Source organism: Somniosus microcephalus, chromosome 5 (assembly GCF_052327205.1).
Source record: "Somniosus microcephalus isolate GS21.2 chromosome 5, FLI_Smic_1.0, whole genome shotgun sequence".
In the NCBI taxonomy this organism is placed as follows: domain Eukaryota; kingdom Metazoa; phylum Chordata; class Chondrichthyes; order Squaliformes; family Somniosidae; genus Somniosus; species Somniosus microcephalus.
Window position 1 is genome coordinate 91668838 of NC_140991.1, and position 27605 is coordinate 91696442.

Below are 27605 nucleotides of genomic sequence, written 5' to 3' on the forward strand. Positions count from 1 at the left end.
TAAATAAGCAGAGACTGCAGAGGATCAATCAACAGGTGTTTACTGGATGAGGGTTACTCTAAAAACTAACAGTACAGACCCCTACTCAGGGTTACATACAGGTGTGGTCACTGCCAGTACTACAGTATACAGGAGCTGTAAAAAGTAGTTCTCCCCTTAAAGGTACATACACTACAATCTCAAAGCGCTTCACAGCCAATGAAGTACTTTAGAATTGTACTCACTTTTGTAATAGAAGGAAGCACAGCAGCCAATATGTGTAAAGCAAGGTTCCACAAACAGCAATGATATAAATGACCAAATATTCCATTTTAGCAACACCAAATTGAGGGATCAATGTTGTCCAGGATGCCAGGCATACTCCCTTCTCTTTTTCAAATAGTGGCATGGGATCTTTTGTACCAGTTAATGGGCTATCCCAAAATCAGCTGAAAGCTGGGAAAAATGAATATACTGTATTACTGAGAGTGAGGAATGTTGGATGCTGCTGGAACCTGGAGTTAGAGCTACAGCTGCAAGATGCTGAGCTGCCTGAGAGGACAGAAGGACCTTGATTTAATGTCTCATTTGAAAGACAGCACCTCTGATAGTGCAGCACACTCTCAGTACTGCACTGAAGTGTCAGTTTAGATTATGTACTCAAGTCCTGCAGTGGGGCTTGAATCCATAATTTACTGATGCAGAATTGAAAGTAGTACTACTGAGCCAAGGCTAACATTCAAGACGAGAATAAAGAGGAAACATTGCATCTGCCCCTAGGAAGAAGGACTGTGAACAGCACAAGAAGAGTGGCAGCAACTGATTGACATTTTCTTTCCTTGAGCTCTTAACTGGGACTCCTGATTTGTTCTAGCTGCAATGATATCTGCTCTATCCACCTTCCCCATGGTGCTTTGCATCTTAGCAGTAAGGCAGTAACAAGCCAATAATCTTGGTGTTTAATAGGAATAGATGGCATGATGTTTTAATTAGTGGCAACATTACACATCTACGTGTGTACAGAACCGTGATATATTTATGTGCAAAGATTTAAGTATAATGTAATGGATATGGTTATTGACAAGTGAATGGGTGAGATGGGGTTACTAAGTGTTTGCACATCACCGTGTTCTTGTTTTATTGTTCCTCCTCAAAGCCTGTGGATCCTAATGTGCCTTTATGTGCTCTGCAGAGGTACCAGAGCTCTGAAGCACCCCTCTCAAAGGCAATCAGAGGAGCAAATAATAAAAGTACAATTTTTCCAGGATTTTTGTGTTGCGAACAAGATACTAAAAATGGTAAATTGTGCACACTAAAAAAAGTGTACTAATAAATAGCTACCAAAGTATTTTTCCTAAAATGCTAACTATAAAATTGGGGCTTGGCAACTCGTGCACAGAACCCCAACAAAATTCTCGCATGTTGAAACACAACAACAACTTGCATTTACTGTATATGGAGCCTTTCATGTAAAAACCCACAAGGAAATATGCTCATGACACACATCACTTTACAGATCCTGACATGTTGAAAAGCATGAGGCATTGGTGCAGGCACCAATGTGCCAAAGAAAGAATGACATTCACCCGTGTATTATTGAATTCTGTCACAGTGTTTCATCCATTGAGGTTTAGTTTTCCATGTCGGGCATTAAATTAAAACATGTTGCTAGATTGCCTCGTGCTTTGTCTCTTAGCAATGTACCATTAAGCAATCTCAGAGGAATGGAAACCAAACTGAAAAAACAAGTCAGTGGCAAAATTATGGTTCAGAAAATGAAGAAGGACAAGATTTAAAACAGGTAGAAGCTTAAGTTGGAGAAGATAAGAATAGTACAGTAAACAAATTCTAGACGAAACAAAAGCAAGATACTGCAGATGCTGGAAATTTGAAATTAAAACAGAAAATGCTGGAAATACTCAGCAGGTCAGGTAGCTTCGGTGGCGAGAGACAGAGTTAACGCTTCAGGTCGATGACCTTTCGTTAGAACTGGAAAAGGTGAGAGAGGTAACAGGTTTTAAGCAAGTGCAGGGGCAGGGAAAGGGGGGAGGGGAGGAAAGAACAAAAGGGAAGGTCTGTGATAGGATGGAAGGCAGGAGAGATTAAAAGATGAAAGGGATGATGGTGCAAGGCAAAAGGAGATGGTAATGGGACAAGTAAAGAAACAAAAGATGGGTCTAGAAGAGGTGTAAATGGGACTATCCGAATCATCAGCAATAGCTGCTGTCCGAAAAAATGGTGGCAGAGGTTATGGTCTGAAATTGTTGAATTCAGTGTTGTGTCCGGAAGGCTGTAATGCCTAATAGAAAGATGAGGAGCTGTTCCTCGAGCTTACGTTAAGCTTCATTGGACAGAGAGGTCAGAGTGGGAGTGGGACGGAGAAGTAAAATGGCAGGTAACCGGAAGCTCATGGTCACGCTTGTGGACTGAATGGAGGTGTTCTGCAAAGCGGTCACCCAATCTGCATCTGGTCTCCCCAATGCAGAGGAGACCACATCGTGAGCAGCAAATACAGTATACTAAATTGAAAGAAGTACAAGTAAATCACTAGAAGGAGTGCTTGGGGTCCTGGACAGTGGGAAGGGGGGAGGTAAAAGGGCAGGTGTTGCATCTCCTGCGCTTGCACGGGAAGGTGCTGTTATTATGAAACAAATTCTAGAACTGTAAGAGTTTTTTGCTTCAGTTGATATTCTAATGTCAATACGCTTCAGTACATCAGAGATTAGCAGATGTTTGATTTTTATATCATATTAAAATGTATTATACCCAGGCTTGAATTGATAATCTAAACTAGCTGAAGAACCATAAAATAAAATAAATTTCCACTAATTGATATTTATAAACATTAATCTCCAGGGTTTTACAAAAGTGAGCAGTAGGACAAAGGCATAAAGATGTCATGAGGTTTAAAGACAAAATCAATGCAAAGATTCCTAGTGTATTCTACCAAGTGGACTGCAAAACACTGAGCAAAATATAGATAAAATCATCATACTTTGGTCTGCCAGTGCCAAACAGAGTGGGTCTCCTGCCCTAACCCCCCAAAACTCATCCTTCCTGCTCTATATCTCTGTTAGGACTTCTTACAGGTCAGAGTCCCTGAAGTTTGCTGTACTTTTGGTTCTGGCTGGTGTTGAGTCTGTGTTTACAAGTGCAGTTATTATGAATAACACGACACAGACAACAGAGAGTAACTAAACAGGTCTTTAGTGATTGAGGGTCAGAGCGGGAACTGAGATACATATTACTCCACAGGGTTTATATACCGGTGTGGTCACTACCGGTACTACAATGTACAGGAGCTGTTAAAAAGTAGTCCTTCACCTTAAGGTATCCTCTTAAGGTAGTACAGGTTACATACACTACAATTCCTCCCCTTTTAGCTTAACAGTGGACACCCCATTAATACAGTACATGAATATATATACATATATACAATTTACACACAATGAATATTCAAAGGTTCAGTCTCTGAGGAGACTTCCGGATCTGTGCCGGATAACGCCTTTCAGGGATCTCTTGTTCCTGTTGCTGGGATGACTCATTCAATTGATCTTCTATGAATTCAACATCATCTAATACAACCGAGTCCGAGGTAGATGCTACAGGCTCAATAAATTCTTCAACTGGTGTCTCTGCCGGAGACATGGGGTTGACCCTTGTTCTTGATCCCACAAGTTGGTCAGCATGACGTCGTATTACATTCTCCCCAGTGTCTACCGTGTACATCAAAGGCCCCTGCCGTGCACAAATTGTTTCAGGTTGCCATTTATCATTTCTATAGTCCCTGGCTAACACTGGTTGTCCTATTTCAAAACTCCGGGTGGCCTTTTCATTTATGTGTTGGAATTGCTTGTGTTCAACTTCCCGTCTCACATTGGGTTTTAACAAATCCAACCGGGACCGCAACCTTCTGTTATAGAACATGATGGCAGGGCTTTGATTTGTCACTGCATGCGTGGCGTTTCGATATGCCATTAGGAAATTGTCCACCTTGTGTTGTAGTGGAATATGATCTTCACACATGGCCTTTATTGCCTTTTTGAATGTTTGTACAAATCTCTCGGCCAACCCATTTGTAGCCGGATGGTATGGGGCAGATGTATAGTGTTTCACCCCATTCTTTTTCATGAATTTCTGGAATTCTTCTGACACGAACTGTGGTCCGTTGTCTGAACAAATTTGCTCGGGCAATCCATTCCTCGCAAATATAGTTCTCAAGACTGCAATCGTCTTCTCAGTGGTAGTGGTCGACATCTTGATCACTTCTGGCCATTTAGAGTGTGCATCTACTGCTATCAAAAACATGGAATCCATGAATGGACCTGCAAAGTCAATATGCATGCGTTGCCATGGAGCTGAAGGCCATTCCCATGGATGCAGCGGTGCAATTGGAGGTGCATTCTGAACTTTTTGACACCCTGAGCAGCTTTTTGTCAGGTCCTCTATTTGTTTGTCTATACCTGGCCACCACACATAAGCCCTAGTGATATACCTATCAATTCCTCCAATAAAAGGCGAAGAGTTACGAAGGTGACTAAAGGTTTTTATTGACTAAATAACAGAGCCCACTCTCGTGGGTGATCCGATCCAAGCAGGAGGAATACCAGCCAGTCGCTCACCTTTATACCTGGCCTGGTGGGTGGAGCCAAGGCGGAGTCGGCAGTGGTCATCCCAGGTATAGCAGTGTGGCAAGAGGCGACCTCGTACCGTGATACAATAGTGGTCAGTGATACAGTTATAACGAACAGTGGTGAACAGTGCTAACTACTAACAGTGATACGATAGTGAACGTGGTTTACCACATTCACCCCTTGTTTAGAATTAAGTCCGGCGGGGTGAAGTGTACTACCAATTCTGGTAGGTCAGTCTGTCCGGAGGCTTCGTAAGCCTCTCTGATCGCCGCAGCGGTGGTGTTGCCTTATCCGGTGCTGGTGCCTTATCCGGTGTTGATGCTGGTGTTTGCGTGGTCGGCGAGGGCTCGTGGGGTTCCGGCATGCCGTCTACCTGGACTGAGGTTGGGGGGGGTGGTGGCGGTGTTTCCGGATCGGCTGAGGGTGCGAGGTCTCGTAGGGAGACAGTGTCCTCCCGCCCGTCTGGGTACGCCACGTAGGCGTACTGGGGGTTGGCGTGCAGGAGGTTCACCCTCTCGACCAGGGGGTCCGTTTTATGGGTCCTCACGTGTTTCCGCAGCCAGACCGGCCCCGGGGCGGTCAGCCAGGTTGGTAGAGTGGTTCCCGTAGTCGACTTCCTGGGGAAAACGAACATTCGTTCATGGGGGGTGGTGTTAGTGGCCGTGCAAAGTAATGACCGGATGGAGTGCAGCGCTGTCGGGAGGACTTCTTGCCAGCGGGAGGTTGGGAGGCCCTTAGACTTTAAGGCTAAGAGGACGGCCTTCCATACCGTCGCGTTCTCTCTTTCCACCTGACCGTTACCTCTGGGGTTGTAGCTGGTGGTCCTGCTTGCTGCAATACCTCTCTCTAGGAGGAATTGCCGGAGTTCCTCGCTCATGAAGGAGGAGCCCCGGTCGCTGTGTATATAGTTCGGGAACCCGAACAAGGCGAAGAGGGCATTCAGGCACTTAATGACCGTGCTACTGGTCATGTCGGGGCAGGGGAAGGCAAAGGGGAAACGGGAGTACTCATCAACGATGTTGAGGAAGTACACATTACGGTCAGAGGACGGGAGGGGCCCCTTAAAGTCGATGCTCAGGCGCTCGAAGGGGCGGGTGGCCTTGATCAGGCTTGCTCGGTCCGGCCTATAGAAGTGCGGTTTGCACTCCGCGCAGGTCTGGCAGTTCCTGGTCATGGTCCTGACCTCCTCGATGGAGTAGGTCAGGTTGCGGGCCTTAATGAAATGGTAGAGTCTGGTGACTCCGGGGTGGCAGAGCTGGTCGTGGAGGGTCTGAAGCCTATCGATATGCGCGCTGGCGCATGTCATTCGTGAAAGGGCATCAGGGGATTCGTTCAGCTTGCCTGGCCGGTACAAGATCTCATAATCGTAGGTGGAGAGCTCGATTCTCCATCTCAAAATCTTGTCATTCTTGATTTTGCCCTTCAGCTTGTTATTAAACATGAAAGCCACCGAACGCTGGTCGGTGAGGAGGGTAAATCGTTTGCCTGCCAGGTAGTGCCTCCAGCGCCGTACTGCCTCCACGATCGCCTGGGCCTCTTTCTCGACCGACGAATGTCGGATCTCGGGGCCCTGTAGGGTCCTTGAGAAGAAGGCCACTGGCCTCCCCTCCTGGTTTAGGGTGGCGGCTAAGGCGAAGTCGGATGCGTCGCTCTCCACCTGAAAGGGGATGGACTCGTCCACTGCGTGCATCGTGGCCTTGGCTATGTCTCCCTTAATGAGGGAGAAGGCCGCGCACGCCTCCTCCGTGAGGGGGAAGGAAGTGGCTTTCAGGAGGGGTCTGGCTTTGTCCGCGTAATTGGGTACCCATTGGGCATAGTAGGCGAAAAGCCCCAGGGTTCTCCTAAGTGCTTTAGGGCAGTGGGGGAGGGGTAGCTCCATGAGGGGGCGCATTCTTTCTGGGTCGGGGCCGATGATTCCGTTCTCCACTACGCAGCCGAGGATGGCAAGGCGCGTGGTGTTAAACACGCATTTCTCCTTATTGTAGGTGAGGTTCAGCCGTTGGGCCGTACGGAGGAATTTCTCCAGATTCGCGTCATGTTCCTGCCGGTCGCGGCCGCAGATAGTGACGTTATCTAGGTAGGGGAATGTAGCCTGCAGTTCGTTCCGGTCAACCATCTGGTCCATCTCCCTTTGGAAGACCGAGACCCCATTAGTGACACCGAAGGGGACCCTAAGGAAGTGGTATAGGCGCCCATTCGCCTCGAAGGCGGTATACTGGCGGTCCTCAGGGTGGATAGGGAGTTGGTGGTAGGCCGACTTCAGGTCGATGGTCGAGAATACTTTATACTGTGCAATCTGATTGACCATGTCAGATATGCGGGGGAGGGGGTATGCGTCCAGCTGGGTATATCTGTTTATGGTCTGGCTGTAGTCGATGACCAGGCGGTTTTTATCGCCGGTCTTTACGACTACGACCTGGGCACGCCAGGGGCTGCTGCTCCCCTCGATAATGCCCTCTTTCAGGAGGCGCCGCACCTCAGAGCTAATGAAGGCTCTGTCCCCGGCGCTATACCGCCTGCTTTTGGTAGCGACGGGTTTGCAGTCAGGGGTAAGGTTAGCAAACAGAGAGGGTGGCGGGACCTTGAGGGTGGAGAGGCTGCAGGTGTTACGCGGTGGGCGGTTTAACGTTTGCTGGTTGTTGACTGTGAGTGGGGGGAGGGGTCCACCGTATGCTAGGGTTACGCTTTGGAGGTGGGATTGGAAGTCCAGCCCTAGTAGGACGGCAGCGCAGAGATGGGGGAGGACGAGGAGTTTAAAGTTTTTATACTCCGTGCCCTTAACCGACAGGGTCACGACACAGTAGCCGCTGATGTCCGTGGCGTGGGACCTCGATGCCATCGAGATTCGGCTGCGCGTTGGTAGGACAGAGAGGGAGTAGTGGCTCACCGTGTCTGGGTGGATGAAGCTCTCCGTGCTTCCGCTGTCGAACAGGCAGGTCGTGGCGTGGCCGTTCACTTTGATGTCCATCATTGACTTGGACAGATGGTGCGGGCGGGCTTGGTCCAGGGTGACGGAAGCTAGTGTGTAGCTGAGCGAGTCGTTGTCATCTGCGGGCGAGGCGGTCGGGCGTGGTGAGTAAAATGGCGTCTCCCACGAGGTAGGGCCCCATGAGGCACTATTGGGGTCGGTTGCCTTAATCAAAGATGGCCGCCCCCATGACTCATGTGTGGGGATGCTGGCCTCAGTTGCCCTAAACAAAGATGGCCGCCCCCATGACTCATGTGTGGGGATGCTGGCCTCAGTTGCCCTAAACAAAGATGGCCGCCCCCATGACTCATGTGTGGGGATGCTGGCCTCAGTTGCCCTAAACGAAGATGGCCGCCCCCATAGTTCGCATGCGGCACTGCTGGCCTCTGAGGATCCGCTCCTGCAGGCCTTGGAGAAGTGGCCTTTCTTCAGGCAGGTTTTACATATGGAGTTCTTGGCTGGGCAGCGCGACCTCGGGTGCTTCTCCTGGCCACAAAAAAAACAGCCGGCGGCCCGATCGCGGATGCCCGATGTCGGGGCCGGTGCCGGGGGTGGCGGGGCCGGTCGGGTCCGGGACGCCGACGCAGAGGTAGGTCCCGGGGGCGGCGCTGGGAAGGGTGCTGTGGTAGGGGTCGGGCCCGAGTCCCAGGGTCGCGAGCAGTACCTGGTGAATGCTTCCTGATCTTGGTGGGCCACTTCCAGGGAGATAGCGAGGGCTTCAGCTTTTTCCATGCTGAGGTCTTTAGCTTCCAGCAGTCTTTGCCGTGAGTACTCGGACCGTAGGCCTTTCAGGAATGCGTCGCGGATATTATCTTCAGTATTTTCGGCTGCCGACACCGATTTAAACTCACAGTTCCTGGCGAGTGCATATAGCGCCTGTGAGAATTCGGCTACTGATTCTCCTGGCTGTTGCGGCCGTGATCTTAGGAGGTGCCTAGCGTACATGTAGTTTACCGGGGTCCGGTACTTCTGTTTCAGCAGGTTGATGGCGGTCTCGTAGGTAGTCATGTCCTCGATGAGAGTGTATACTCTCGGGCTCAGTTGTGCCTGCAGGACACTTAGTTTGGATGCCTGAGGGACGCTGGATTCTCTCAGGTATGATTCGAAGCAGACCAGCCAGTGTTTAAAGTCTGCGGCTGAGTTTGCTGCTCGTGGGTTCAGGTCCAGGTACGGCGGTCTGAGGGCTCGCAGCCAAGCTGGCTGGTGTGGCTGTGCTCCTGGGAGCTGCGCTGGTGGCTCCTCCGCCGGTTGTGACTCGTTGTCGGACATCATTAAATTTAGTCAATAAAATTGATATACCTATCAATTCCTCCAATAAAAGGCGAAGAGTTACGAAGGTGACTAAAGGTTTTTATTGACTAAATAACAGAGCCCACTCTCGTGGGTGATCCGATCCAAGCAGGAGGAATACCAGCCAGTCGCTCACCTTTATACCTGGCCTGGTGGGTGGAGCCAAGGCGGAGTCGGCAGTGGTCATCCCAGGTATAGCAGTGTGGCAAGAGGCGACCTCGTACCGTGATACAATAGTGGTCAGTGATACAGTTATAACGAACAGTGGTGAACAGTGCTAACTACTAACAGTGATACGATAGTGAACGTGGTTTACCACACCTAGCAAGGCTTTTCATCTTGACTCCCCCCAGATGACCTTCATGCAATTCTTTTAAGACTCTCTCCCGTAATTTAGGAGGAATAACCACCCTTGTTCCATACATCAGTGTTCCTTGACATACGGACAGCTGTTCTCGTCTGGCTGAGCATGCTGGTAACAGTGGTTCGCCATGTGCTGGCCATCCCTTCACCGTCAAATCGTAGACCCGAGACAGTGTCGGGTCATTTCGGGTCTCTCTCTCAATACCCGCATTGGTGACTGGCAAGCATTCGATGATGGTCGAGTGGAATATCTCGACAGGATCAACTGCCGGTGCCTCTTCTGCTGTAGGTAGTGGCAGGCGCGACAGCCCATCAGCATTACCATGTTGCTTTGTACCTTTGAACTCAATATCGTATTGATGTGCCCCTAGGAAAAGGGACCATCTCTGAAGCCTCTGCGCCGTCATTACCGGAACACCCTTCTTAGGATTGAATATGGAAACCAATGGTTGATGATCTGTCAGCAGTGTAAACTGTTGTCCGTGCAGGTAGTGGTTAAATTTCGTCACTCCCCACACGAGGCTGAGGGCCTCCCTATCTATCTGAGCATAGTTGCGCTCAGCGGAGGTCAATGATCTGGATGCAAAAGCGACTGGCCTTTCCGAGCCATCTGGAAACCTATGTGAGAGCACCGCCCCGATACCATAGGGAGATGCATCACAAGCTAACCGAATAGCGTTGGGTTAAAGTGAGCCAACACTTCCTTAGACGTGATCAACGCCTTGCTCTTCTGAAAAGCCCGCTTACAGCCATCGCTCCACTTCCATGGTATTCCCGTTTGCAAGAGGGTGTTTAGTGGGTGTAACACCGTAGATAAATTTGGTAAAAACTTGTGGTAGTAGTTAACCAGCCCAAGGAACGACCTCAACTGTGACACATTTTCCGGTGCTGGAGCCTTGACTACTGCCTCAATCTTGTCAGGAGACTTATGTAACCCCTCCTTGTCAATAACGTGGCCGCAGTATGAAATTTGCTTCTGAAAAAACTCGCATTTCTGGCGATTAGCTCTTAGCCCATATTCTTTCAATCTGATGAGCACCTGTTCCAAATTCGCGAGGTGATCACTATCGTTATCTCCTGTAACCAGGATGTCATCCAAGTAACACTGTGTCCCTGGAATTCCCTGCAAGACCTGTTCCATGGCCCGTTGCCAAATAGCCAGAGCCGATGCCACTCCAAAAACCAGCCTGTTATACTGATATAAGCCCTTATGCGTGTTGATCGTGAGATACTGTCTCGACACTTCATCAACTTCCATCTGCAGGTACGCCTGCGCCAGGTCTACCTTGGTGAAGTGCTTGCCGCTAGATAGCGAAGCGAAGATATCTTCAATCCGCGGAAGCGGATATTGCACTGTGTGAAGAACTGGATTAACAGTGACTTTGAAATCACCACAGATGCGAACCTTCCTAGGTTCACCAGGCGTGTTGCTCAACGATCGCTTCATGACAGGAACGATGGGTGTAGCCCACTCGCTCCAGTCCACTTTGGACAGTACTCCTGAACGTTCTAACCCTTCCAGCTCTGCTTCCACAGCAGGTCATATCGCATAAGGCACCGGTCTGGCTTTGAAAAATTTTGGGCTTGCATTTTCTTCAACCTTGATGGTTGCAGTAATTCCTTTCAGTGTCCCAAATCCCTGTTGGAACACCTCCTTAGCATCGTCTAAGATTTTGGACAGTCGTCCAGGTTTGACGTCATCCTCCTTACTGGCATCCACAGTCAGTGCTCGTATGGAATGCCAATCCAGTTGTATTTTCCGGATCCATTCACATCCTAGTAGTGGCGGACCTCCATCAGGTAACACATATAAGTCCATTTTCTGACTTTCTTTACCATTGTAGACCACGTTTACTTTTATTTTTCCTTTGGGGTATACTTTTTGCCCCGTGTATGTTTTCAATACAATCTTCGCATCCTTCAGGGGAATGTGCGAGAATAACCTTTTGTAGTCTCGCTTATTTATGACCGTTAAGGCCGATCCTGTGTCCAATTCCATCTTCACTTGGACTCCTGCTATCTTGAGCATGACCCAGATAGTTTGGTGGTCTGCTGTGTTGCCCACATTATGTATCTTCAGACAACCCAGTTCCTTGCTGCTGGAGTCTGAATCAGTCTTCTGTTCATCCAAACTGTTCTCTGTCACTTTATGTATTTTTTTGTACTTCTCCTGCGGTGACTTTTTGCTGTTGGTCTTCTTTCCTGACCGGCAGACTCTCGCTATGTGACCAAGTTTGCCACATTGCCTGCATTCTTTGTCTTTGAACCAGCACTGGTTCTGGTCATGCGTTGTCCTACCGCAACGATAGCACTTTACTGCACCCAATGCCATTTCATTGGTGCTCAATTCAGGTGGCTTTTGCTGTATTTCCACAGCTCCCCGTGCTGCTGCTTCGTACGATACGGCCACACTGAAAGCCTTGTCCAGTGTCAACTCTTTCTCTGAGAGTAGCCTTTTCTGGGTTCCTTCGCTCAGGAGACCGCAGATGAATTTGTCCCGTAGGGAATCTGCCAGTCCTGCTCCGAACTGACAGTGCTTTGATAGCTTGCGTAATTCCGTAAGGTAATCAGCATTACTCTCATCTTTATGCTGATTCCTCTTGTAGAATTTAAATCGTTCTGCTATCAGCAGCGGTGTAGGGTTTAGGTGCTCCTGCAGGATAGCAACAATATCCGTGAAACTTTTTTCTACCGGTTTATCTGGGGTTATCAGGTTCCTCAATAACCCGTACGTCTTCGCACCCATCAAGTTTAATAGAGTTAGTGCTTTCTTATCATCCGGCACTTCATTCGCTCCACAATAAACTTCGATGCGTTCCACATAAGTGGACCAATCTTCCACATCGTTGTCGAATGCAGTAATGTTGCCTGTTTTTGGCATCCTAGCTGAGTTTCTTCTTTCCCTTCGGATATTATTTATTTATTTATTTTAAATTTAAGATGGCAGCTCCCGCGCTCGTCTTCTTCTCCGCTGGCTCAAGATGGTGCCTTTTCCTGCGCTGCTGCTGCCCACGCCTCACAGCGGTCCTTCCTGCACTTGTTTTTCCCTGTATGTGCGCTTCCTTGAGCTGCTGTTGTTGTTGTTGTTGTTGCCACGCCGCTTTCTGCGGTCCTCGTGGCAATGGAGCGCCTTTCTGGCTGCTGCGCGTCTCTGCCCCGCGATTGCAGTCCGGCCCCTGACACCGGCTGCGGTCTTGTTCTCCGCCCTCTATGCTTTCCTCCCCTTCTCCCTCCGACAAGCTCGGCCGTCTTCCCCCGCGCCGCTCGATCGGGCTTACCTGCCGCTGCCTTAGAAGGGTTGCGCACTACCTGTAGCCAGCCCTTATGCTGGACTTCATGGCCAGAAACCCAAGCCCGGTTCTCGATGGCCTCCCTTGCGATGCACCGCTCTGTAGGATGCTGAGGGCAGATGCCCTTGGTTAACGCCCGTGTTCCAGGACGCAGCCTCCTTCCAATGTACCCCAGATTCAGTACTGGGGGAGGTGATGCAAAACTGCTGCTAGGTTCGATCAGACTCGTCACCACTGTTGAGTCTGTGTTTACAAGTGCAGTTATTATGAATAACACGACACAGACAACAGAGAGTAACTAAACAGGTCTTTAGTGATTGAGGGTCAGAGCTGGAACTGAGATACATATTACTCCACAGGGTTTATATACCGGTGTGGTCACTACCGGTACTACAATGTACAGGAGCTGTTAAAAAGTAGTCCTTCACCTTAAGGTATCCTCTTAAGGTAGTACAGGTTACATACACTACAGCTGGCATCACTGTCTTCCAGATTTCTTGCTCCTCCAATGCTGCTATTGCCCTTTAAGCAGCAGCAGGTTTTATATCCTGCTGCTGCACCAGGTCATTGCTTCTTTTCCAGTTATTTTCTGTCTCCCCTCCACCATTTGTATCACATTCCTCTTGCTGGTATTTTAAGAGATGCACTAATCCATTTAAAATAAATGTATTAACACCTTTGTAATAAAAGTGAACAGAATAATATCAGTCAAATGTGAACCAATATTGCAAGCAATAATTTATGGGCCGAAATGGCCTCTATCTGCACTGTGGGGTTTCTGTGATTCTGTGATTAGTGAAAATTGCCCTTTTCTGCTTGTGCACTAAAGGGAAAATTTTAATTTTAATGGAAGGAAAATGATGGGAGTGCACTGATGATTTCTCAATGGGCTTTCCTGGCATGGAGAGTTCCCTGCCGAGGATGCACATTTATAAATTCAATCCCTGTAAGTATTTGTAAATATTGTATTCTAGTCAGATTCCCAGCGCCAGAGCTAATTTCAAAGAAGAGATTTATTCCAAAGATCATTACAGAAATACATTGCTGGCAAAAGATTTCCCCTATAGCAATCAATAAAAAAAACGTCTGCATCAAATATTTCATTTTTGTGCCAACAAGCTTTAAAATAATTGTCTATGGTCAAGGTCAAGATTGAGAATGTTCTAACTAGACGTGTATTGTCTTTTATACTTTCCCTATCAGCAGGGGGCAGCTGGGCATCACCCTCCCATCAAGGGTGGACCAAGGCTGAAGTTTCTGGAAGCATGGAGCAGGTGGGCACCAGAGACCAAACCTGAAGTGGCACTTGCGCCAGCCTACTCCACACTAATGAAGTGCCCTGACACTAACCCCACAAACTGGCAGAGTCAGTGTTGGAGAGCACCATTGGGCATGATCCTGAGTTACCACTGAGGTCTGGAACCAAGGAAATTCAGGGCAACTACTTTACACAGACAGTGGTGAATATTTGGAGTAGACTGTCCAAAGAGACAGTGCAGGAAAGAAGATAGTGTAGAAAAAATGTAGGGAGACTTGGATAGATATTTGACAGAGTAGGCGATTGAGGTACAGTATTAGATTTTTCTAGACCTGTTTTCCTATGTCAGTTGCTTTTGATTCATGTTCTGAGTAGTTATCTCTATTGTACTGTTTTATCAAGCTTTGACCTTGAGAGAAGTAACTTGTGTCGTGATCCAGGCGTATAACATTGGCAAACTTTTTGTCTTTCAGTGCCATACACATTACATCCCCGTTTGTGCATCTAATGGAGATACCTACCAGAATGAATGCTTCATGAGGCTAGCTGCATGCAAATATCAAAAAGAGATCACAGCAGTAACAGAAGGTCCATGTTACACAGGTACGTACTACAAGTTGGAAAATGGGACTTCTGAGCAAAACATTATTTTACTTTAAACTGTGATTATTGTGATTGCATGTCTTAAGTATTCTCTCTTGCGTGATAAGTGAAAGCATTTACTGATGGATAACTATCTGAAGGGCCTTACTAACCATATATCAGAAGTTGACTATTTCATCCACTATGCCTATAGTGGAAGGAAATGGGACGGGAAGATCTACTGCTATCCCCATCCGTGCTAGCAGCGTGGTAAATTCTACTCCCCGCTTTACAAGGGATCTAAATCGGCCGATTTCGCTGCCTCCTGTCTCAACTCTCACTGACCCCAGGAACTGCTACTAGAGGGGTGGCGGTACACCTGGGGTAGCAACAGAAAGCCTGCTATAGCCAACGCTAGAGGGAGAGGGCTTAGTAGTGGCCACCTCTTCCTTTCTTCTGGCCCCAAACAGTCACCTCAGTCCGGGACCATAAATTAAAAATCTTAAAAGTGTTTGGTGCAATTCTGTCACATTTAAGATGTCCTCCTCCTCTTCATGGTGCTGCAAGGGATGTCCTGCTGTAGCACCGCACCATTTTTCTAAGCAGCAGTGGCGAGCTCCATCTGTGTGGCGAGGAGTCTACCCTACCTTACATGATTAATAAGGGGAAAATGGGTCGGCGGAGAGGGGGTGCGGTGCAGGGCTGCAGGTGGAATCCCTATCCTGACCCTCCTCCAACAGCAAATCCTCCCCAGAGGAAAATCCAGGCCTACATGTAGGAAAAAGCAGTTTACTGTATTCGTACTGCAACCCATTTACTTCCTTCTACACATCGTTAGAACTAAGACAGAAATAACTTTATCATCTAATGCTTTTAATGTGGGAAAGATTAGAATTCTTATGTATGCTGCTGTCTTCAGTAGATATGAATGAATAAAATAGGAACATCCAATCTGCAGGTCATTTTGATCCCAAATCTCGGGAGTAGTTCTTTCACATATTGGGGGTGGGTGTCCGCATCAGTGGCAGTGTAGTACGCAAGTTTGTAGTTGCTGCTCGTACAACAAAGACTGGTATGGGAGGCAGGGGTTTTGCTTCATGGGACGCTGGCACCAGTATTGGGGAAAGAGAGAGCTGTTCTGTTGGGAGGGGTGCCACTTAAACCAGGCTGGGACCAGTGTCCTGGCGAATCGAATAACTAGGGCAGTAGACAGGGCTTTAAACTAATAAAGGAGGGCGGGAGGATTCAGGAAAGAGTAAATTTAAAAGCAGCGAGAGAAATATCAAAGCTCTAGAGCAGAGTAGAATTTTGGGTAAAAATAAGCAGAGTGGGTCAGGAAGGGACAGAGAGAGTAACAAAGGTAATAAGGCATCAGTGACTAAGGTGACATCAGGGAAAAATAGTAATAAGTCAAAGCTAAAGGCAATATATCTGAATGCGCAAAGCATTCGCAACAAAATACATCAATTTATAGCGGAGATAGAAATTAATAGGTTTGACCTAATAGCCATAATGGAGACGTGGTTGCAAAGTGACCACGGTTGGGAACTAAATATTCCAGGATACTTAACTTTTAGAAGAGATAGGCAAAATGGAAAAGGAGGAGGGGTAACCCTGATAATAAAAGATGGGATAAAGACAGTAGAGCGAAAGGATCTTAACTCCGAAAATCAAGAAGTTGAATCAATTTGGGTGGAGCTAAGAAACAGCAAGGGGCAGAAAACATTGGTGGAAGTAGTTTATAGGCCCCCAAACAGTAGTTGTAATGTAGGGCAGAGTATAAATCAGGAAATTAGAGGTGCATGTAACAAGGGTAATACAGTAATCATGGGGGACTTTAATCTACATATAGACTGGGCAAACCAAATTTGCGGTAATAGTGTGGAGGGCGAATTCATGGTATGTATACATCAGGAAATTAGAGGCGAATGTAACAAGGGTAATCATGGGGGACTTTAATCTACATATAGACTGGGCAAACCAAATTTGCTTAATAGTGTGGAGGACGAATTTGTGGAATGTATACAAGATAGTTTTCTAGATCAGTATCACTAGGGAACAGGCTATTTTAGATTTGGTATTGTGCAATGAGAAAGGGTTAATTAATAACCTTGTAGTAAAGGGGCCCTTAGAGAAGAGTGAACATAATATGATAGAATATTATATTGAGTTTGAAATTGATTTAGTTAAATCCGAAACTAGGGTCTTAATTCTAAACAAAGAAAACTATGTAGGTATGAGGGGCGAGTTGGCTAAGGTAGATTGGGAAGTTACATTAAAAGGTATGACGGTAGAGAAGCAATGGCTAGCATTTAAATACATAATTTACAACAAATATACATTACTTTAAGGCACAAAAACCCCACAGGAAAAGTCTTCCAACCGTGGCTAACAAGAGAAGTTAAAGATAGTATTAGCTCAAAGGAAGAGGCTTATAATGTTGCCAGAAAGAGCAGTAAGCCTGAGGATTGAAGGATTTTAGAATTCAGCAAAGGAGGACCAAGAAATTGATAAAGAAAGGGAAAATAGAATATGAGAGTAAACTAGCGAGAGACATAATAACAGACTAAAAGCTTCTATAGGTATGTAAAAAGGAAAAGATTAGCGGAAGTAAACGTGAGTCCCTTAAAGGCTGAGGCAGGATACATTATAATGAGGAATAAGGAAATGGCAGATAAATTAAACAAATACTTTGGGCTGGATTTTCATTGCGGAGACGGGTAGGAGGCGGGACTACAACTTTCGGGGTTGTAGTCCTGCCTCCACCGAGTTGTAGCCAACCCACGCGATTTTGACTTGATTGACCTTGTTGAGCCCACCCAGCAGGCTCAGCAGGCCAATTAAGGGCCACCCGGCAACAGGTGACGTCACAGATTGATATTTCATCTGTTAAGACCTTTTAACAGATGAAATATCAGCATTTGACAGCTGGTTGAAGCTGTCAAACACTGACAATCTGTACTCTAAGTTAATTCCTTCCTCTCAGGCTGATTTAGAGATCTCCAGAACAGAAAGCTGAATGCTGCAATTTTTGACAGATCGCGGCCATTCTGCTTTCTGTGCCGGTGAGATGAGGGACTCCCGAAACCTGAAGGAAGGAAGGCTGTAAAGGTAAGTAAAGTTTAGTATAACTTCTTTAAACACTTTACACAGACCAAACACACTTACCTCTGCACTCATGCACCCATCACTCACCTGAACACCAGACATCTCGAACCCTCCAAGCCCTTCATTCCGACGGCCCACCTCGCTAACTTGGCGTGGTTTGGGGCCATTGGGAATCCCACATTTCGACAATGAAAATAGGGATTAGGCTAAAAACTGCCTGTTAACTACCTGTTAACAGGCAGTTAATTGGCACTAATCCCCTTCCCGCCTCGGGGAGGTGGGTCGCAGTGCGGGGCGGGTACCCGCCTCCTTTGAAACTGGCATGGAGGCGGGGTGGGGTCGGGACCCCCGATTTCAGGATTTTAAACCCCCACACGCCTCCAATCCCGACTCCACGGCTCAATGAAAATCCAGCCCTTTGTGTCTGTCTTCACGGAAGAAGACTCAAAAAACTTCCTAGAAATCGTGGAGAACCAAGGCTCTAGCGAGAATGAGGAACTGAAAGAAATTAGTATTAGTAAAAAAAAGTACTGGAGAAATTAATGGGACTGAAAGCCGATAAATCCCCTGGACCTGATGACCTACACCCTAGGGTTATGAAAGAGGTGGCTATAGAGATAGTAGATGCATTGGTTGTCATCTTCAAAATTTCATTGATTCTAGAACGGTTCCCGCTGACTAGAAGGTAGCAAATGTAACCCCATTATTTAAGAAAGGAGGGAGAGAGAAAACGGGGAACTACAGACCAGTTAGCCTGACATCAGTAGTAGGGAAAATGCTAGAATCTATTATTGAGGACGTGGTAACAGGGTACTTTGAAAATAATAATAGGATTGGGCAACACGGATTTATGAAAGGGAAATCAGGCTTGACGAATCTGTTAAGAGTTTTTTGAGGTTGTAACTAGCAGAATAGATTAGGGGGAACCAGTGGATGTGGTGTATTTGGATTTTCAGAAGGCATTTGATAAGGTGCCACACAAGAGGTTATTAAACAAAATTAGGGCTCATGGGATTGGGGGTAATATACTAGCATGGATTGAGGATTGGTTAATGGACAGAAAACAGGGAGTAGGATATACAGGTCATTTTTGGGTTGGCAGGCTGTAACTAGTGGGGTACCGCAAAGATCAGTGTTTGGGCCTCAGCTATTCACAATCTATATCAATGATTTGGATGAGGGGACCAAATGTAATATATTGAAGTTTGCTGATGATACAAAGCTGGGTGGGAATGTAAGTTGTGAGGATGATGCAAAGAGGATTCAAGGGCATATAAATAGGCTAAGTGAGTGAGCAAGAACATGGCAAATGGGATATAATGTGGAGAAATGTGAAGTTATCCACTTTGGTCGGAAAAATAGAAAAGCAGAGTATTTTTTAAACGGTGACAGATTGGGAAATGTTGGTGTTCAGAGGGACCTGGGTGTCCTTGTACAGGAATCACTGAAAGTTAACATGCAGGTACAGCAAGCAAATGGTATGTTGGCCTTTATTTCAAGAGGATTTGAGTATTAATAGTAAATATGTCTTACAGCAATTCTTTAGGGCCCTGGTGGGACCATACCTGGAGTATTGTATACAGTTTTGGTCTTCTTACCTGATGAAGGATATACTTACCATAGCAGGAGTGCAATGAAGGTTCACCAGACTGATTCCTAGGATGGGGGGTTGTCCTATGAGCTGAGATTGAGTAGACTAAGCCTATATTCTCTGAAGTTTAGAAGAATGAGAGGTGATCTCATTGAAACATACAAAATTCTTACAGGGCTTGACAGGGTAGATGCAGGGAGGATGTTTCCCCTGGCTGGGGTGTCTAGAACCAGGGGTCACAGACTCCGAATAAGGGATCAGCCATTTAGGACTGAGATAGTGAGAAATTTCTTCACTCAGAGGGTGGTGAATCTTTGGAATTCTCTACCCCCAGCGGGCTGTGGAGGCTCAGTCGTTGAGTATATTCAAGACAGAAATTGATAGATTTTTGAATATGAAGGGCATCAAGGGATGTGGGGATAAGAACATAAGAACTTAAGAAAAAGGAGCAGGAATAGGCCATTTGTCCGTTCGAACCTGCTCTGCCATTCAATGAGATCATGGCTGATCTTCTGTCTCAACTCCATTCACCGACCCTCTCGCCATATCCCTTGATGCCCTTACTAGTCAGCAATCTATCGACTTCTGTTTTGAATATACCCAATGACTGAACCTCCACAGCCCTCTGGGGTAGAGAATTCCAAAGATTCACCACCTTCTGTGTGAAGAAATTTCTTCTCATCTCAGTCCTGAATGGCCTACCCTTTATCCTGAGGCTGTGGCCTCTGTTTCTAGACTCCCCAGCCAAGGGAAACATTCTCCCAGCATCCACCCTATCCAGCCCTGTAATAATTTTGTATGCTTCAATGAGATCCCCTCTCATTCTTCTGAATTCAAGAGAATACAGGCCTAGTTTACTCAATCCCTTCTCATACGACAGTCCCGCCATCCCAGGAATTAATCTCGTGAACCTTCATTGCACTCCCTCTATGGCAAGTATATCATTCCTTAGGTAAGGAGACCAAAATTGTTCACAGTACTCCAGGCGTGGTCTCACCAAGGCCCTATATAATTGGAGTAAGACTTCTTTACTTCTGTACTCAAATCCTCTTGTAATGAAGGCCAGCATACCATTTGCCTTCCTAATGGCTTGCTGCACCTGCGCATTCACTTTCAGTGACTCATGTACAAGGACACCCAGGTCCCTTTGAACATCTGCATTCCCCAGTCTTTCACCATTTAGGAAATACTCTGCCTTCTGTTTTTTCAACCAAAGTGGATAACTTCACATTTATCCACATTATATTCCATCTGCCATGTTCTCGCCCACTCACTGAGCTTGTCGAGATCCCCTGAAGCCTCTTCACATCCTCTTCACAACTGACACTGCCACCTAGCTTTGTATAATCAGCAAATTTGGAAATGTTACATTTAGTCCCCTCATCCAAATCATTGATATAGATTGTGAATAGCTGGGGCCCAAGCACCGATCCTTGCGGTACCCCACTAGTCACAGCCTGCCATCCTGAAAAAGATCCATTTGTTTTCTGTCTGTTAACCAATTCTCAATCAGATAGTGCAGGAAAGTGGAGATGAGGTAGAAAATCAGCCATGATCTTATTGAATGGCAGAGCAGGCTCAAGGGGCCGAATGGCCTACTCCTACTCCTATTTCTTATGTTTTTATGTTCTTAACATTGAATCAAGATCCTAACTACTCGCTGCGTAAAAAAGTTTTTCCTCATGTCACCTTTGGTTCTTTTGCCAATCACCTTAAATCTGTCTCCTCTGGTTCTCGACCGTTCTGCCAATTGGAACAGTTTCCCTCTATCTACTCTGTCTAGACCCTCATGATTGAACACCTCTATCAAATCTCCTCTCAACCTTCTCTGTTCCAAGGGGAACAACCCCAGCTTCACTAGTCTATCCACGTAACTGAAGTCCCTCATTCCTGGAACCATTCTTGCAAATCTTTTCTGCACCCTCTCTAAGGCCTTCACATCCTTCCCGAAGTGCAGTGTCCAGAATTGGACACAATACTCCAGTTGAGGCCGAACCAGTGTTTTATAAAGATTCTTCATAATTTCCTTGCTTTTGTTCTCCATGCCTCTATTTATGAAGCCCAGGATCCCGTATGCTTTTTTAACTGCTTTCTCAACCTGCCCTGCCACCTTCAACGATTTGTGCACATATACCCCCAGGTTTCTCTGTCCATGCACAATCTTTAGGATTGTACCCTTTAGTTTATATTGCCTCTCCTCGTTCTTCCTACCAAAATGTATCACTTTGCACTTTCTGCGTTAAATTTAATCTGCCACGTGTCCGCCCATTTCACCAGCCTGTCTATGTCTTCTTGAAGTTTATCACTATCCTCCTCACTGTTCACTGTATTTCGAAGTTTTGTGTTATCTGCAAATTTTGAAATTGTGCCCTGTACACCCAAGCCCACCTCATTAATATATATCAAGAAAAGCTGCGGTCCTAGTACTGACCCCTGGGTGTGCTGCAATGGCAGCCGCGACATCAACCATCATATGCAGCATCATGTCTGGGTTGACACGGTCTCTCCTGGAGTTGTCCATCATTTCCAGCCTGGAAATCCTGGGCTCCAAGCTCTGTGCAAAGCCCCGGCCAATGTTGGAGGCGGACTTCTCCATGCCCCTTGACATTGCTAAGAGGCTCTCTGGCAGGCTTGCCATTGCACTCTTCTGAAGGCCACCCTATCGAGATCCTCATCTGAGTCGTGTGCAGCAGAACCCGCGCGCAAACTCGCCCTCCAGGGAGCTGGACCCCGAGCTACCCTATCCCCCTGGCCTTGCTGCAGGCCACTCATGCCCATTGCCTCACCCTGTGCAGATCCTGCATCTACACTACGCTCTAAATTATGCGCAGTGCCAGTTTCTGAGCTGGTGTCTGCGAGTGTCAGCTGCAGTGACACTGTGTCTTCTTTGCTCCTCTCGCTCTCCTGCATCGGCTCGGGGACAGGCTCTGCGGCTGCTTGTTCTTGGTTATCTGAAAGCAGAAAGGCACAGGGTTGGTTTGTGGTGGGGGGAGGGCGGGGGGGGAGCAAGATATGCATGCATATAGCATCAGCAGCTTGTAAGTGAGAAGAGATTGTGGGATGAGGGAGAAGTGGGATGTGAGAAGAAGCATTAGGGATGAGCAGACCGTTATTGTTCCCAAGGGCTTCAATTCGCCCATTGCCACGGCCTCGGTGACTTCCCATCCAATGATGTCGAGCCCGCTCTCCTCCAGTTGGCTGAAGGTCTGTATCACGGCTTAGCCGCCTCCCGACTGCCACTGCTCGCGGTGATTGTGACCTTAGCCTGCAAGAGAATGGGAAGTGTGTGAGTGAGCGTGGGTGCAAGGTGTTTGGGCGATGTGCCTGCCATAGCGGAATAGCTGTCAGTGCGTGCAAGGTGTGAGATGTGGGTGTGAGGTGCAGCAGTGGTACGGTTGTGAGGGTGAAGTGAAGTTATGATTGTGAGGTCTGAGTGGTGATAGGTAGAGATTGCTGGTAGGTGAGGGGTGTGGTGCATTGAGCAGTGTGTGAGGCTAGTGGTGCAGATGGTGGGATATGGCATTTGCTGAAGTCTTCGCTCACCTTGACCTGCCATGTGAGGTCATTAAACTTCTTGTAGCATTGGATTGAGGACCTGCGGATCACGCTGTTGGCCATCACGTAAGCAGATATCTCCTGCCACAGCCTTCTACACGTATGGGCCGATGGCTCCCTACCTCCTCCCCACGGCCACTACCAGTGCCTCCAGAACCACACCCGAGAACCGTGTTGCTCTCTCCCTCTGCTGCTGCTCAGCCTTCTTTTCCTAGTCAGTTTTACTTCCAAGTGACACTCCAAATGAAATGACAATGAGGTGCTGTTGTATCAAAGACCCTCCTGTTTAAATTGTGGAGAAAGCCTAGGCCAAACATGACTTGGAATTGACCTGCACCCGATATTGGCCCACCTGTTGAACGGTAAGCCAATGAACAGCGGTTTTAGCGCTGAGATCAGCACTATAATAATAATAATGTCACCATCCTCCGCCTGCTTCACGACGACATGCAAGCTGTGATCCTGACAAATGGTTCCACCACAAACCCAATCCACGTACGAACCGGGGTCAAGTAAGGCTGTGTCATCGCACCAACGCTCTTCTCGATCTTCCTTGCGGCAATGCTCCATCTCACCCTCAGTAAGCTCCCCGCTGGAGTGGAGCTAATTTACAGAACAAACGGGAAACTGTTCAACCTCCGTTGCTTCCAGTCCATATCCAAGGTCGTCCCATCCTCTGTCGTTGAATTACAGTATGCAGACGACGCTTGCGTCTGCGCTCACTCGGAGGTCAAACTCCAAACCATCGTCAACACCTTCACCGAAGCGTACGAGAGCATGGACCTTACACTAAACATCTGTACGACAAAGGTCCTCTACCAACCTGCCCCCGCCACACAGTACTGCCCCCCGATTATCAAAATCCACGACAAGGCCTTGGACAACGTGGACCACTTTCCATACCTCGGGAGCCTACTGTCAACAAGGGCAGGCGTCGATGACGAAGTAAAACAGTGCCTTCAGTGTGCCAGTGCAGCCTTCGGTCGCCTGAGGAAGAGAGTGTTTGAAGACCAGGATCTCAAATCCAGCACTAAACTCATGGTCTACAGAGCAGCAGTGATACCCGCCCTGCTGTATGCCTCAGAGACATGGGCCATGGACAGCAGGCACCTCAAAGCACCGGAGTGGTGCCACCAACGCTGCCTCCACAAAATTCTGCAAATTCATTGGCAGGATAGGCGCACCAACATGAGTGTTTTTGCTCAGGCCAACATCCCCAGCATCGAAGCTTTGACCACGCTCGATCAGCACTGATGGATGGGTCACATCGTCCGCATGCCCGATACGAGACCCCCAAAACAAGCGCTCTACTCGGAGCTCCAGCACGGCAAGAGAGCCCCAGGTGGGCAGAGGAAACGCTTCAAGGACACCCTCAAAGCCTCCTTGAAAAAGTGCAACATCCCCACTGACACCTGGTAATCCCTGGCCCAAGACCGCACAAAGTGGAGGAGAAACATCCGAGAAGGCGCCGAACACCTCGAGTTTCTTCACCGGGAGCAAGCAGAAGCCAAGCAGAAGCAGCGCAAGGAGCGCACGTCAACCCAAGCACCCCACCCACCCGCCCCTTCAACCACCGTCTGCCCCACCTGTGACAGAGACTGTAGGTCCCGCATTGGACTCATCAGTCACCTGAGAACTCATTTTTAATGTGGAAGCTAGTCACCCTCGGTTCCGAGGGACTGCCTAAGAAGGAGAAGAAGAATAATGCAAATGTGCACTGAATTTTGCGAGCTACCTAGACCACTTTGATCTGCACAGCTAAATAGCGCTGGGCCATGACACTGCCCGTTTTCGGCCCATATCCAATTTCTAGGCCAAGGCTTTAAGGCTTTCTTCATAACCGTAATCTCTGTCCTGGTATAATTTTAGTGAATCTTCACTGTACCATTTTCATGGCTCTAATATCCTTTTTATGCTCAAAACAGCATATAGTATTCCAGCTGTAGCCTAATCAGTGACTTGTACTAATTCAGTAGCACTTCCTTGCTTTTATATTCAGTGCTGCTGTGTATAAAACCCAGAATTCCATTTGTCGTTTTTAGTGCCTTTTCTACTTATAGTCTCACCTTTAAAGATCTCTGCATCTACACCTCTAGATCTCTCTGTTCCACTATGCTATTAAAATTCTTACTGCTTAGGCTATACTTCCTCTCACTCTTCTATTCCCCAAAGTATACTACTTCACAATGAATTAGAAGCTGTTGTAACACCTCATGCATAACACTCTGCTATTTGTTCACCAATTAGTGTCAGCTTGGGCTCCGTTGTAGTGTTCTCATCTCTGAGCCAGTAGTGAGGGATTAAGGCATTGTTGGATGAGACATTAATCTGAGGCCCTGCCAGGTAGACATAAAAGATCCTATGGCACTATTCAAATAAGAACCAACTTTAAAAGACAGATTAACTGGTCATTCAACTTGGGACCTTGCTGTTCACAAATTGACTGCCACTTTTGCCTACATTACAACAGTAACTACACTTCAAAAATGTAACTCATTAGCTGTAAAGTGCCTTGGGACATCCTGAGCACGTGAAAGGGTCTACATAAATGTAAACTTGTTCTTTCTTGCAATTCGGCTTCAGAGCAAACTGGTTAACTTGTCATTCTAAATCTCACTGTCCAAAATTATTTGCTCTCAGAATGTTAGCTTTGACTCAGTGGTGGCAACCTTCTGTCTGAGGCACAAGGTCATGAGTTCAAGCCCCACTCTGGAGACTTGAACACATAATTACTTCAGTGCAGTACTAAAGGAGTGTTAAACAGTTGGAGGTGCCAAACTTTGGATGAACCATTAAACTGAGACTCTATCTGCCCTCTCAGGTTGATGAAAAAGATCCCATAGAAATATTTGAAGAAGAGCAGGCGAGTTCTCCCAGTGTCCTGGCCAACAATTAGATCTCAACCAGCATCAATAAAAGAAACATTATCTGGTCATTTGTCTCTTTGGTCTATGAATTTGTCTCAAGCGGTGGTGCAAAATGGTTGATAGGAAATTGGCAGCCCATTCTGTACTCCATCCGATTGTCTTTCCCGTTGAAGTCTGCCGATTCGCTATCGCTCATTTTGTACACCACCCAAGAAAAATTAATACCCAATTGTTTGTGGGACCTTGCTGTTTGCAAATTGGCTGTCCCACATTCCTTCCATTGCAAGAATGACTATGCTTCAAACAAAAGTACTTAATTAGCTGTGAAGGCCATCCTGAGCTTGTGAAAGGTGCTATATGAATGCAAATTTATTATTTCTCTCAATGACCAGTTAGAGCACTAGCTCCTTGTTCTGCACCCTTTGATATCATATGGGATTGCAACCATATTGAGAAGCTGGCTTCCTGTGGCATAGTTGGTAAGCTGAAGAACTGTATTGATGACTTTGTCAGAGGAAGCAAACATTGGGTTATGATAAATAGCCATTTATCTTCTTATAACACCGATACAAGCATTGTTTAGAAAAGCATGCTTCAGCACACTTTTTCTCATCCTCAGAGACCCAGTGAATGTCTTCACAAGTAATGATTTGGCTTTGCTATAAACACCAACCTGTATAGAATAATTAACTCCCCATTTGAAAAGTTAGTGCTGATTGACTCTATGTAGGCAGAAAGAGACAGAACTGGACTGCAGGTAGACAAATGGGGTGTTATCTTTAATACTGAAATTGATCAAGTCATTAATTTTGTCAAGAAAGGTGGTCCACTTTTACTTAAAATCACAAAATCTAGGCTGACACTCCAGTGCAGTACTGAGGGAGTGCTGCTTGAGACAGGCTACCCTCTTCAAATTTGGCTGATGATACCTGTGAGGAACCCAACCAATAAAGCCCAAGAGTGGTACAACGAAAGCCATGTAACCACCAGATGTGGCATTGCACAAGCGACCAGCATGCTCAAGATGTGATTTAGGTGCCTGGACAGATCTGGAGGCGCCCTTCAGTACTCGCCAGTGAGGGTCTCCAGAATGATTGTGGTGTGCTGCGCTCTGTACAACATTGCACAGCAGCAAGAATTGGAGCTTCAGGATGAACAAGGTGCTGAGCGCACATCGTCTGCCGACGAATCCGAGGAGGAGGCAGAGGATGAAGATGGCGCCCCCCCCCCCCCCCCCCAAGGCAGCACCAGCTGCTCACATTGCTGCCCTGGGTGCCAGGGATTCCCTTACAGCAGTACGGTTCAGTTAGTTACCAACACTGGACCGATGTAGCAATCACATCAAACGGCCACTCTCCTCCCTGCCCCCCACACAATCCCATTGACACGAATTAGTCCTAAACCAACCAACCACCCATTGCACATCCAACCCCCATTGGTCCCTGTAAATGCTTGTCTTCCCATTCATCAACAAGCAACTGAAAAGGTGAGTTAACATCCAGCAACCCAGAATGGGCAACACGGGAAATTGGTGCAAATTAATACATTTTTTGTGATTCTAGTAAACAACGGAAATTTAACAACATAGCATTTTCTCATACACTCATGTGCCTACCCTTGATCTACAAAGCTTTACTCTTCCTTTTCCTACCGCACCTACGTGGTGCAACCCCTGTGGCTTGAGCAGAGGTAGAGGGAGGCTGCTCAGATCCCTGCTCTGTCTGTTGAGATGCTTCTGATCAATAACCTCTGGGTGTTAGAGCATGTGAGGCCCCACCAAAGACTTCTCCACCTGCACCTGTGCAGTGGGAGAGGAGGCAGTATGTCGGGTACTGTTTGGGGGAGTGGGGGGCAACAGGTGAGGAGCGGGAGCGCTTTGCATGGAGATTCCACTTCCATGTCCCCTTTCGCCATCATCCCTCTCATGGGCCAGCTGCACTTCACTTCGACCACTGTGCTGGAGAGCAGCTTGGTGCAGATCAGTGACAAGCTGTAAGGGCAAGGCCAAAGTATCTGACATCCTATTTAAGGCGGCAGACACATTGGCATCCAGAACTGGCACGTCCGTGGTCAAAACCAGCATGGACTCATTTGATTGCTGCGATTGATGTTCCACGGAG

General features: G+C 47.2%; 1 protein-coding gene across 1 annotated transcript in view; it reads left to right on the top strand.

Moving 5' to 3' along the window:
* LOC147117200 (tomoregulin-1-like) overlaps positions 1-27605 on the top strand; it is a 367875-nt gene that overhangs the window by 146091 nt on the left and 194179 nt on the right. The window contains 1 exon segment of the mRNA XM_085987985.1: positions 14256-14385. Within this exon segment, the coding sequence (XP_085844111.1) occupies positions 14256-14385 (130 nt within the window).